This window comes from Patiria miniata, unplaced genomic scaffold, assembly GCF_015706575.1.
Source record: "Patiria miniata isolate m_02_andy unplaced genomic scaffold, ASM1570657v1 HiC_scaffold_23, whole genome shotgun sequence".
Taxonomy (NCBI): Eukaryota; Metazoa; Echinodermata; class Asteroidea; order Valvatida; family Asterinidae; genus Patiria; species Patiria miniata.
In genome coordinates, this window is record NW_024037062.1 from 842,833 (window position 1) to 855,440 (window position 12,608).

The 12,608-nt window shown below is 41.0% G+C and overlaps 1 protein-coding gene across 1 annotated transcript; it reads right to left on the reverse strand.

The window, feature by feature from the left end:
- Positions 1-12,608, reverse strand: LOC119731121 (pituitary homeobox x-like). The gene is made up of 3 exons (XM_038204138.1): positions 11,945-12,608; positions 7,336-7,553; positions 1-1,239 (listed from the first exon to the last, which is right to left on the reverse strand). The coding sequence occupies exons 1-3, from the start codon at positions 12,168-12,170 to the stop codon at positions 703-705; spliced, it is 981 nt and encodes a 326-aa protein (XP_038060066.1). The 5' UTR covers positions 12,171-12,608; the 3' UTR covers positions 1-702.

Below are 12,608 nucleotides of genomic sequence, written 5' to 3' on the forward strand. Positions count from 1 at the left end.
ACTTACTATTCGGTCAAAATGTCCAGAATTGTAGCCAAGCACAAGAATTGAAGTTCCCGTAATTTGAACCGTTGATGACTTTCCATTTTCTATAGACAGTGACGCGAGACGAAATCGCATACATCTATAACAACTCCGTGTTGAGCTTCAAGTATAATTACTGCTAACGACAAAACCAGATATGATCGTACCAAATAACATTTGATTTGAATCATAACTAATTTGGCTCTAAACGATTAATGTATATATTGTGCATAAAAATGAAATGAAGAGCCTGGCGTATTTGGTTTAATAATACCGTTGCCAAGACAACTTCATAATAATCTAGATGTTGAACTACGTATGTACACGGTGTGTAAGTTTTATTGCACTCTTTAAGTCTTGAAAGTTCATCTGATCTGTCTATCTAATGTGTTCTTTTGATTTAACGAGATGCTTAAAAACATTAATAATCTAAATACCTGATCAACATTAAAAATGGTTTTACCATGAAGGGCTTGTTGTACATCTGTACAGTCACTGGTCTGTTTGTTGGTTCATACATCTGTGTTTCTGTTTGACCCCTTTAGTGGAATCCACAGAGTGCATACGCTCGTGGTGCGAATGCTGCTGATCATCAGATGATGGTGTAACACTTGTACACTTTTTAAAAATAAATTTAATTGATTATCGACATCTAAGATCAGAGGCGAGTCTTGGGTATCAAGGTTGTCCGTTGAGCGTTGCGTACTGGCAAGCTGAAAGGGTGTGGTTCTGTACAGGGTACGTGAAGCCTCCAACACTACCGGAATGTTGCTTGGCCTTTAGACACAGCGAGGCTAAACTGCCCGACCCGGGCTCGGCTCGGTAGACGTACGGGGAGGAACCGTGCGGGCAGCCCGCTGTCCCTGCCGCAGCGGCCGCCGCCGCACCCGCCTGGTGCCCCAACGGACCCAGATTCTGATGAGGCGTCACGCCGCCCATGGGAGCCGAGGAGAAACTCGGACTGACCGCCGACTGGGGCGAGTTAAAACACATCGGCTGAGAGGTGACCGAGCCCAGAGAGTTGAGAGACCACGGGAAGCTCTTGGCTGCGGCTGCCGACTTGGCTGCCCAGTTGTTGTAGGAGTAGCCGGAGTACAAGCCGTCGTCAAACGGCTGCATCAGACCGTTGAACTGTGAGCCGAAGCCGTTCTTCAGTTCGTTCAGCTGGTTCCGTTCCCGCTTCCTCCACTTGGCTCGACGGTTCTTGAACCAAATCTGCGAAAAGAAAACCCAGAAATTAATCTAATCCCTCACTCACCGAGATTAATATCAATGGACTCCGTGCACAGGTACCCCCTCAACGGTGAGCAAGATGGAGAGAAGTGAAGGACAAGTTTTGTGCGTCATTGTCACATTGGCACGGCCCCATTCTCGATGCATGTGCCCCTAGTACCACCCCACCCCACTCAAGAGGAGGGGTGTCCAAAAAAATTAGCTTTTTATTGCTGAAACCGTTTTAGGTCACCCCTCCTAATAACGAGGCCCAAAGTTCCCCCTGCAAATTTGATCTCGGTTACGCCTCTGTCACTGTATGTTCAATCATTGTTCATATAGTGGGTAACAATGCCAGTACCCACATGCACATGTCCTTCACAATTAACTTGGCTCCATTTGCTAGCAGAAATAAACAAAAACTAGAGTCAAAACTTAAACAGACCCACAGATTCTAAATTTTACTGGGCTTCCATATTGAGAAATGACATCCCACATCAGTAGAGCATTTGAATCGTGTTATCCTCGCGAGCTTCCAAGAAACAATGCTCTTATGTAGAATTTGATGACGGTAAAGTTTTGTTATTAAATTTATGAATGGTTTTTAAAGTTGTGTGTTCAACTTCTCCTGCGCACGTCAATGTGACATTTCAGTGTCAAATTTATCCCACAGATTTCATTATGCTGGTAAAATCAACAAGATCATCATTGTCATCATCAGCATAAAGTACAGTACCCTGTCTCCCCATCTGTAAAACCCATCAGCCACGCGCTGTCTGCTGTCCAGATATAGTCTGCGTCATCATTTGCACTTTTTTAATCGTGGTTTCGAAAATGTATTGCTACAATGCGCGCCTCTGTGTTGCGCATTCATGTCCTCCCTGTGTAGCGCATTAATGTCAGAGAATGTCATTAAGTGACATGACGAGTTGGTACGTCTGTCAGAAAATGTCAACATTTCAAACATTCGGTGGGAATGTTTGACCAAAGTGCATTTTGCGTGTTTTTGGAGGTGTTGACATTGAGTTCGGCAAGTCCCAGGCTCAAATCTGTTTAATCTTAGATTAAGAAACTGTTTACAGTTCAGCCAACCGGATATTTTTCTTCAGAGAATTTCATCTTTAACCCTAAAAAGGCCGGGTTATTTTGACCATCTCTCAGCCGGGGGGGGGGCGGGCTCCCCCCCCCCCAAGATCTCGGCCATCGAGTAACGAAAAATTTTGAAACTCGGTACATGCATAGAGCAACTCCTCATAAACATACCCAGGAAATTTCATGACTATAGGTAAAAGGGTTTTGGAATTATGGCTAATTAATTATTCATATGTACGAATGGCAATTCTGCTCTGTATACACGACGTATACGGGGAAAATTCCGTTTTCACGGCGCGTAGCGGCGGAATTTTTTTTTATGTTTTTGGTATCAAAAGATGCGCAAGGCTCGAGGCTAAAACGTCATAAAAGCTCAGGTTGCGAAAAAAAAAATTCAAGGTTATCGCGGAAAAAGTTGAGGGGGCGGATTCCGCCCCCCCCCCCCCGGCCCTAATCCCCCCGCTGATATAATCTGCGAATATTTGTTGGTTGCCCTTTTCTATTTTAATTCTATGCACAAAATGAGGAAAACATACAAGTACTGAGCAACGTACAGTGAACCTCTCAAAACACACAAGCACATATATTATTTTGGTTCCATCGAATAGTTCAATGCATAATGACTTTTTCATATGGCAACATGTTCTCTCAATTTGTGAAGTCATAACGGATATTATTATTCAACTTGTCTAATGAGTTGAACAAGTCCACCTCCTGAAATCTTATCATTGCGATTCAAACGATTTTATGAACGGGCTCTCATCTCTCATTGTATGGCAATATGGAAATAATGTTCTGTTGAATTGAATTGAAAATATATCCTTCCGATAGCGTACATAGGTATATCTAATTTAACTGGTCAAATTGCTTAGGTGAACCCAAAAAGTGCATCTATCCAAATGTTTACATTAAATGTTGTTTTTTTTTTGGAAATTCACGGTTCGTTCATGTCGTAGATCATGCATTTTCTCTTAAATCAACGCCGTGGTAAGTTTGATCATTTTTTTTTCAAGGAAAGCCATCATTGCATAGACCCAGACACAAACTTCATTATAGACTTTAATTTGATTCATCTTAAATACACTCAACCAAAAAAGAAAGTCATCCCTTAATACTCTTTTGTCTAACTCCAAAACTACTGAGCACATCTTGCTCAAATTACGACTGATGCCTTAGCAATCCAGCCATACACTTTGTTTGGCTCAGAACAGTGATAATGTGTACAAAATTATGCTATTTATGACAAATGGTACAGAAAAAAGTTGCACTTTTGTATACGAGCAAGGTGAGTGTGAACCACAACTTGCACGTATACAAAAGTGCAACTGTTTTCGGTATCAGTTGTCATAGATTGCATAAATTCGGACACATTATCACTGTTTGGGGCCAAATAAAGAGTATGGCTGGATTGCTAAGGAATTTCTGTACTGATTAGTTGTTATTTGAGTGAGAGGTGCTCAGTAGTTTTTGAGTTAGACAAAAAAAGTATTGGAAGGGGTGACTTTCTTTTTTGGTTGAGTTATATACCCAAAACAATATGCATTTTTCCATTGCAAATGTCAAATTCAATCTTGTTCGGTTTCGTTTTGTTGAGTATGGCATTTTAAGCTTTTTCAAAGAGAGAAAGTTCAAGAAAAATTTCCGGGTCATAAATTAAAAGGCCGAAACCTTATAGATAATTCTTGGTGAAAATCTAGTTTTAGATGTGATTCGTTTGCTGCCTGCCACTTTAAAATTTCTTGTTTCCTGAGTTAAACTTTTACAGTTCAACACAGTCGTCTGGTTTCCAACTCTGTAAGTCCATTTTTTCGGCTGTCTAGCTTGTAGATAAAGTTGCTACATTTCACTGGAAGACGTATTCAACTTTTGACAATCACGCCACCGCTACCATAACATTCCGATTGCCCTATAATTCCCTACCCAAACGATACCAATTATGTCGTCCAGCAAGTAATGGTTATAATCTGGCGGAGCCTTTGAGTCCGAAAATTGACGAAAGAGGCTTTTGATTTCCCCATGGTTTTAGAGTTTATTGAGATGCCACAGTGTATCTATTCACTACTTCTAAGCGTCTTAACCTATTTTTTTGGTGGTGTTATTTTTCTCCGATTTTGTGGGTCGAGTCAAGGTTGAGGTGTCACTTCACAGTAAACCGTAAAGTGATGACATCTCATGGACACGTCTACCACACACCATGTGAAACAATCTTCTTCTTTTAACGGTGAATTCCATCCCGCGGATGTTGTTATGGATTTACCAGCCGTCTGCACTTCCACTTCTCCGCGCGACCCGACCGCCTCACCCTCCCGAGGATTAATCCGCCGGTTGAAAGACGAATGACGCATTCTGATTGGAGCAGACCCGCGCGCCTGCGTACCGGCAGCGCCCATTCTGTAAAACGAGTTTCTCACGATGCAACGCTAGCGCTTTGCGCACGCAGTCGCTGTTAATTATTTCGTATTGGCCCAGTTACTCACAGAATAAGCAGAAAAGATCAATCACCCTGGAACCTAGCGCACAGATGAAAAACCCATACTGGGCTTACCGATGAAATTGGCAAAGACTCGAATGGCATTACCGTCTGATCGCAGCTTAAGTAATATTCCTTCACAATGTGGCCAAATACAAGCACTATTTACCATGAATGCACAACCTCGTGTTACAAGCGTTCTAAGTCCCGGATTATCGCAGAGATCCTAGATTACTGTCACGACCAATGGCATGCCAATGCATGTTTGGCTGCGGATAAACCCATCACATTTCAAAAATGGGGTCAGTCGGGCATAGAGAGTCCGTCAGATGTAATTAAAAGTAATTAGGTAGGCATGCACTCCTGTATTATTCCGGGGTGTATCCGCGGATTGGCGATTTTGTAATAAGCCATCAGGAGTGACCATGACGGAGATTAGGGTATATTTTGATAGCAAACATTTTGGTCTCAAACTATGAACACTTGTGCGCAGGCGCAGTTCTAGACCGATGGCATTTTTTCGGGCCACCCTTGCATATCAAAAATGGAAATTGGTAAGAAAAGGCACTGTCGAAAGCAATTTTTAATTGTTTTATTCTGTGCCCCTCCTCCCCCCCCCCGAAAAAAAAACAACAACAACAACACTTAACCAGAAAGTAACGCCTATGGCGATTTTAGGGGCTTTTCCAAATAAAAAAGCGACAAATACTGAAGAAATTGAGAGAAAATGACCGAATATGTGGACCACTTTATATTTTCAATGGGCCGCTTTCACTTCTTGTCGCTTCTTGCTGCCAGGCCCATTTTTGCGCATGCGTGCATAATTATGAATTTATTAGTAAAAAATGTCCACACTACCAACATGACCAATAATTCATTTGAAGCATGAGCTTTGACGACGTCCTTTTAGTTGTTAAAGTAACCTACTTAAAAAATAATCAAAAACGAAATACTTGGGTTAAAGATTGTACTTAACACCCTGTGAAATTATTCCGTCCGGCTTGCTGTCATTTAGAAGAAAATCAAGAAATGTAGGTGATTTCCAACGATCAGTCAATTGACTGATTTTTTGGGTAAATAATGAGTGTTATATTGTGGACGAATTCGTGTTTCGTGATCAAAAGTTTGTGCATGAGTTTTGCACCGATTTCTCGAAAAGTGTCTCCAGTGAGCTGAAACGTCAACAGGTTTGATTTTGAACATTCTTCTTTGAATTTTGAATATGTTATTATTGGAACGAACAAAATGCATGACAAGCAAATGAACCTTTCTATGTCTTAAATGAGCGCATGCCTTGAATATCAGCCGAAACATGAGTTCACATAAGTAGGCCGATACCACTCAAAACTATTTACAAAAATCGCATAAATAATGAGCATGTACTCCTGAAGGACGATAAAACAATACAGTTTACAACTTCATAATATGCCCTTCGTCTCACATGTCCCCTTTTATTAGCAAAAAAGTGCAAATGTCTCCAATCACAGGACAAAAATAGAAGACTTTTTTTTAACTTAGCGGTTATTAAGTGTATGCACGGTGATGGTCATGGTTTGGGGCGCACTACTACCGTCACAGAGGCAGAAAATCGACTCACCAGACTCGGGGCGGCTTGCTTAAGTGTTAAGCTCTTAATCTAAGGATCAACGCTTATTTTTTGATAGACTCATCCACTGAGGGGTTCAGACAGTACAGATTGCCTCTGACCTATAGCTCGATCTGGTGGCCTAATTTAAATTTTAATGCCAAAATCCGTTTGTAAGTGCGTAGGATTATACCTTAATTGTTTCTGTCTGTTTTCATGGTGCTTTTTTTCTTAAACAAACACAATTTTCCTTCATTAATTCAATTATAAAAGTATGATGGTAGTTGTTAATTGAGATGTAAATCTCAATTAGGTAATTAAGATGTTAATTGAAAAACAAGTGCGAGTGCACAATAAGCTCTGGCCGTGTTGTAAGAGGTCTTGCATGAAAGTCTTGCATGAAATCCATCAAAATTATCCCTGCCAGAACTAAAAATTGCGAAGCCGAAAAATGCGAGGCCGATGGCACACCATGCTTTTGGTTATTATTTTCGGGGACAGACAGACAGACAGACAGACCGACCACCAAGTGACAAGTAGAAGCTCTTACCAGAGCTTAAAAATCACACCCTTGCTAGGATGGATTCGAACCCACGACCTCCTGTTTACTAAAGTACAAGTTGTAAGACGCCTGCACTTATAGGAATTATCATGGGGAACCACCAACCTAGGGCTGGATAGCTCAGTTGGTAGAGCACCGCAACGGCACCTCGGAGGTCGCAGGTTCAAACCCCACACCCGTCAATTTCTTTGTTCAACTTTTCAATTGTTATAATGCATCTGGTCATTTTCCCTATGTGGTTTATGTGAAATTTAAAGGAATTATGTCATTTAAAAGATGTTTATGGATGCTGTCGTTGTTAGTGACAACTTCGTCCGTAATGTCGTAACTATAATCGTCGCCGTCAATAAATGTCGCTGTCGTCAGCACAAATGACAACAAAGATCTTACCCTGACGCGTGATTCGGTCAGGTTGGTCCACGCAGCGATCTCCTCCCGTGTGGACATGTCCGGGTAGCGATTCCGGGCGAAGTTCCCTTCCAGCTCCTGCAGCTGTTGGCTGGTGAAATGCGTCCTCTGTCGGCGCTGGCGCCGCCTCTTGCCCGCCTCGCTCTCGTCGGAGTTCTCGGCACCGGAGTCCTTTCCTGCCGACTCCATTGACGTTTCAGCTACAATTAAACAGATCGCAAAAAGAGTCAGAAAAGTACACTCACTGCTGATTACTAGAGTTGCTTTTCCCGTGTACATCGAAAAGCGTGGTTTGTTTTGAAATTGCTGTTTTATAAAAGTTATTCACCTTTTTAATGACAAATCGAACAAAAAATCCACCCCCGTTTTGTATGGAATTACTGTACAAATTCAAATATTTGTTGCGGTCAGTCAATAATCAGGCGTATCTTTTGTGCCTTTTGGGCACAAATTCAAAGCACGCCAGAATAAAAGCGTATTTTCAGAGGGTTGAAAACTTCCTAAACAGAAGGTAGTTTTTCCATTTAAATAAAGCATACATATTGAAGAAGCGCCAGGCGAAAGAAAAACATAATTGAAGAGCGACTTTAAGACAAGTGAAGACAAACTTGCGAATTTGAATTAAAAATGGAAAGTAGTCGTGAAGTTGTTATCATCCCAATGTTTCAAGTTCATAGCTTAATGAAAATTCACTTTTAGAATTGAGTGTTGAAAGTCCAAATTAGTTTCCGCATCATCTCAAATTCACATTCACTATGTTGGCAAAATTCACATTCAGGCAATTTTCACACTTTTCTGCGTAAAGCGGATGCGATTTATTTTGGCAATCCTAAATGTAAGTTTGGATTAAGATGCGAATTTGAAAATGGTTGTGATTTTGTATTAGGCTCAAATTCACTTACCATATTGTCTGTTTTAATTCACATCTGTGCCTTTTATTGACGAAAAACATTTGTCGCTAGATTTAAGCAGGTACAACATCATCCATTAAAGGCATTATGATCATTTACTTTTCATGCATTTTGTTCGTTTCCAATAATAACACCACTCAAAATCCAAAGAAGAATGTTCAAAACCTAACTTGTTGAAGTTTCAGATGAACGGATATTAAACTTTTCTAGAAAATAGTGGAAAAACCATGCACAACCTTTGGGAAGGAAACACGATTTCGTCTATAGCAATCTGTATTTCCAAAAATAATTCAATTGACTGATCACCTATACATTTCTTGATTTCTTCTAAATGACAGCAGTCCAGATGGAATAATTTCACCGTAGGTTGTTTAGTACCAGTTCGATCTTTTATCCAAGTAAGAGTTTTGATAATAATTTAGTAGGTTACTTTTTTTGATAAATGCAAAAGATACTGTATGCCTTAAGTTCTGCGTTTACTGTAAACATTTTGTAAAAACATTTACCCCGCAATGTTAACAAAGGAGAAGCCGTGTTTAGTTAAAGTAGAAGATACAATTCTATTTTCAGGCGAACGGGGTTTATCTATACGTGTCACGTGTGGACACAGATGACACAAATTTAATAAAATTGAAGTCATTTAAATATTTTCGGCATGAATATGATTGCTATTATTACTTGATAAGCATTACTTGGTGATTTTTGTTTGCACATACTGTAAAGCAACGTTGCAGCCTTAAAAAAATTACTAATTTTTGCCTGTTTCTTTTGCTGTTTTATTTTCAAAGATTTTTAATTCCAATTTCACATTTGTTTTCCAAAACTCACCATTTTATCAAAAATACCTGGCTTTACAGCTTTGTATCATTATACAGTAAGATAGCACGAGTTCAATGACAACGGGGGAAACTGCTCTTTTGAAGAAAAGAAGATAAAAATCAAATACAAGAAAAAAACGCTTGGCCAATAAATCTAAGTCAATATTGACCGTTCAACCCAACGGGATTAAAAACGATCTCGGACGGTTAAATTTATGTACATTTTGACCGCGGTAAAACAACTGAAATCACACCACGCACGCATGGCATTCTGCGATTTGCTTTTCATGCATACATATTATGATATGAGGCGAATTTCAAGTCGGCCCACAACCTTTCCAAGTCGAAGGGATCTTTTATTGATGAAGTTGACTTGCCGTTAGTTTGTTGAATTTTCCTCGGGATGTCTTTCGGTGAAATGGCCAAACAAATTCATAGTAAACGGGTAGTCAATTTAGAAATCCTACGGTGTTTTGTTTGGACTAGCGTATCAGATCCCAACGGCCCTTCCCCGCATAACTTTGCAATTTCTTGAGATGATTTTGTTATGTTGTTTGTCAAAAACAAAGCCCGATAGTCCGAAGGTTCGATAGTCCGTATGTTCGATAGTCCGAATATATTATAAGGTTTGATAGTCCGAAGGCTCGATATTCCGAATAGATGGATAAGGTTCGGTAGTCCGAAGGTTCGATAGTCCAAAGGTTCGATATTCCGAATAGATGGATAAGGTTCGGTAGTCCGAAGGTTCGATGGTCCGAAGGTTCGATATTCCGAATAGATGGATAAGGTTCGGTAGTCCGAAGGTTCGATGGTCCGAAGGTTCGATATTCCGAATAGATGGCTAAGGTTCGGTAGTCCGAAGGTTCGATAGTCCGAATACATGATCAAGTTCGATAGGCCGAATGTACGGTAGGGTTCGATAGTCCGAATTGACAATAAGGTTCAATAGTCCGAATGGACAATGCGGTTCGTCGGTCTGACAGTTCGGACTTTTCGGACATTATTGTTGATTCGGACCACGGACCGTATTGTCGATTCGGACTATCGGACCTTATAAGCTTTTCGGACTATCGAACCTTATTGTCAATTCGGAATAATGCACCCTTGTACCAATCGAACTTTGTTTTCGTTTCGGACTATTGAACCTTCGGACTGATTAACCCTATTCTAAATTCGGACTACCGAACCTTCGGAGAAATGAACCTTCGGATTTTCGGACCCTCGGACTAATGAACCTTCGGACTATCGAGCGGAACCGTTTCGTCCATAAGTTAAAACACACGTACAGGATCATGCAGAAAAAATCATGCAGATCATGTAAAAGGTTTTTTTAAAAATGAAAGAAAGGTTTTGGGCGAAAAAAATATTTTCAGAAAGATAAGTCTCGAAGCTTTTAACCACGGGTGTAAACACCCAAGAATGTAGGGAAAAAATGTAAACACCCAAAAATGCCAAAAAATGTAGAAAAAATGTAAACACCCAAAAATGCCAAAAAAATGTAGAAAAAAATCATCAAACCATTAAAAAAAGCTTTGGTCGCTGTTACAGAAGAAGGCGATAAGAATTCTACCTCCAGAAAATATAAAGATGTATATGAATAAAAGTAGTACTTTCGAAAAGTAGAATATAGTAAGAAAAGATTGATCTTTATAATGCACGCACGCATTTGTAAGGGGCAACAGTTGACTGTAGTTCTTGATCTTAAAATCATTACTTTTAATTAACTTCAGCCAAATTCAGCTGACATTTCTTCAAATGTTTCTCATTAGAATTTACGCAGGAAACCGTCCCACGGGGTTTAAGTTCTAATCTGAGGCGGTTTTGCACGTGGTGCTGTTGTCATGGTAACAAATTGAAAACTGAAACGGAATCTTTTAAATGCGCATAATTTGAACTCCCGAGGAGCAGCAACAAATTCAATTCGTTATTCGTATACTTTCCTGGACACGTGTTTTTTTCTACAGGTCTTCTCCTGTGCAACCCAAAGACAGAGTTCGGGCGGTCGGTTCTTGACACGGGTATAATGTTCTCGCACTCGAACGTCGGGAACACGACACACAAACTCTGCACTCGGAACAAGATCACATCCGTCGGGGTTTTACAGGAACGATATACCCGTGTCAAGAACACACCGCCCGAACTCGGACAATATGTCTACGTAGTGGTGACACTTACTTAAAAGTGACGTAGCAGTGTTCATAAAAAACTTATAATATAAGTGTTTTTTCATTTACACTTCGATAGTTTTTTTAAAGTCCCAACGTTTTGTACAAAGGTGCGTAACCTGTTGCATTCAAATTCTGCCCTAAGGCATAGGTATATAATAACAGGCGTATCCAACCGTTCGCCATCTTGAAGGAATGTTTTACTAGAGAGACAAAACTCGAGCGATTGGACAGTAAAGGAAGCAGCAATGTAAATAACACAATGTCGAAGAAAGCACACTTTTTGACGTTGAGCGTTACTCTGCAATGAAAACGGGCTAAAACGATAGTGAGCTGAACACCACCAAGGCGTTTGGGCCGACCTAAACGAAATTCATTAGTGATCTAACGACGTCTGGGGCAGTTTTTCTGAGGTCGTCTTATAAGCAATATACCATTCGGAATTGAGTAGGCCACTGAGGAGTAATCACAAATACTTTTCACGGCATTATACACTTTTATTGGTGCCAAACACATTGCAGTACTTTATTTGATGTTCCAGCTAGAATATATTTTATTGCTAGTGTGATGGAATACTATTCGTTTACTGATTCATCTTGATATAGTGCAGTTGTGAATTGGCTTTGAACAAGCGATCAATCATCGTGCAAAATTGTGCAAGAAATAGATAATATCAAACAGTAGCAATTGTACATACCTCGTGTGGATCTGTTCCGGCCGTCGGAAGTGACCGTGTTACCCCAAGTCGACCCATGGGATCCCTCGGAGCTTGAGCCCCCATGACGTGGATGCTGATTCCCGCTACCACCGCCTCCATTGATGACTTTTTCCACCACGCCACGCGGCAGCCTGCCCGCCGTTCTGATCGCATCCGACCCGGCGTATGTCTCAAGCGCCGACAGCGGAGCGCTTAAAATCTCCATACTATCTCGAGGAAAAAAGCTTCCCGTATCTAGACTGATCAGGTTAGATTAAGGAGACTTTCGGACCACCAGCTTCGGCTGGCTTAGCTTGCAACTCGGCGGAGGAGGGAAGGTCTGTTTGAAAGCCGAGGGATAAAGCCGCGAACGTGGGCCGAGGATCTGCGCTTAAACCCCCCACTAGCTCGACAAGCCTGTGCGGTACTACAAATCCAAACACTTGAACTTGCGTTTGTAAATTGGGTTGTCGCTCACGTCACGCACGTGATAGTATGCGCGTGGTTTGGGTTAGATACTCAAGTCATTTCATTCGACTAGTAAATCTCTTGGCAGTTTCATTCCAAAACGTGGCCTTTCGATCGCGGACCACTTGATTATTGACATAGGGCCAGGGGTGACTTACTAAAAATGCGAAACGAAGCGAGGGACTTACGTCGGTTG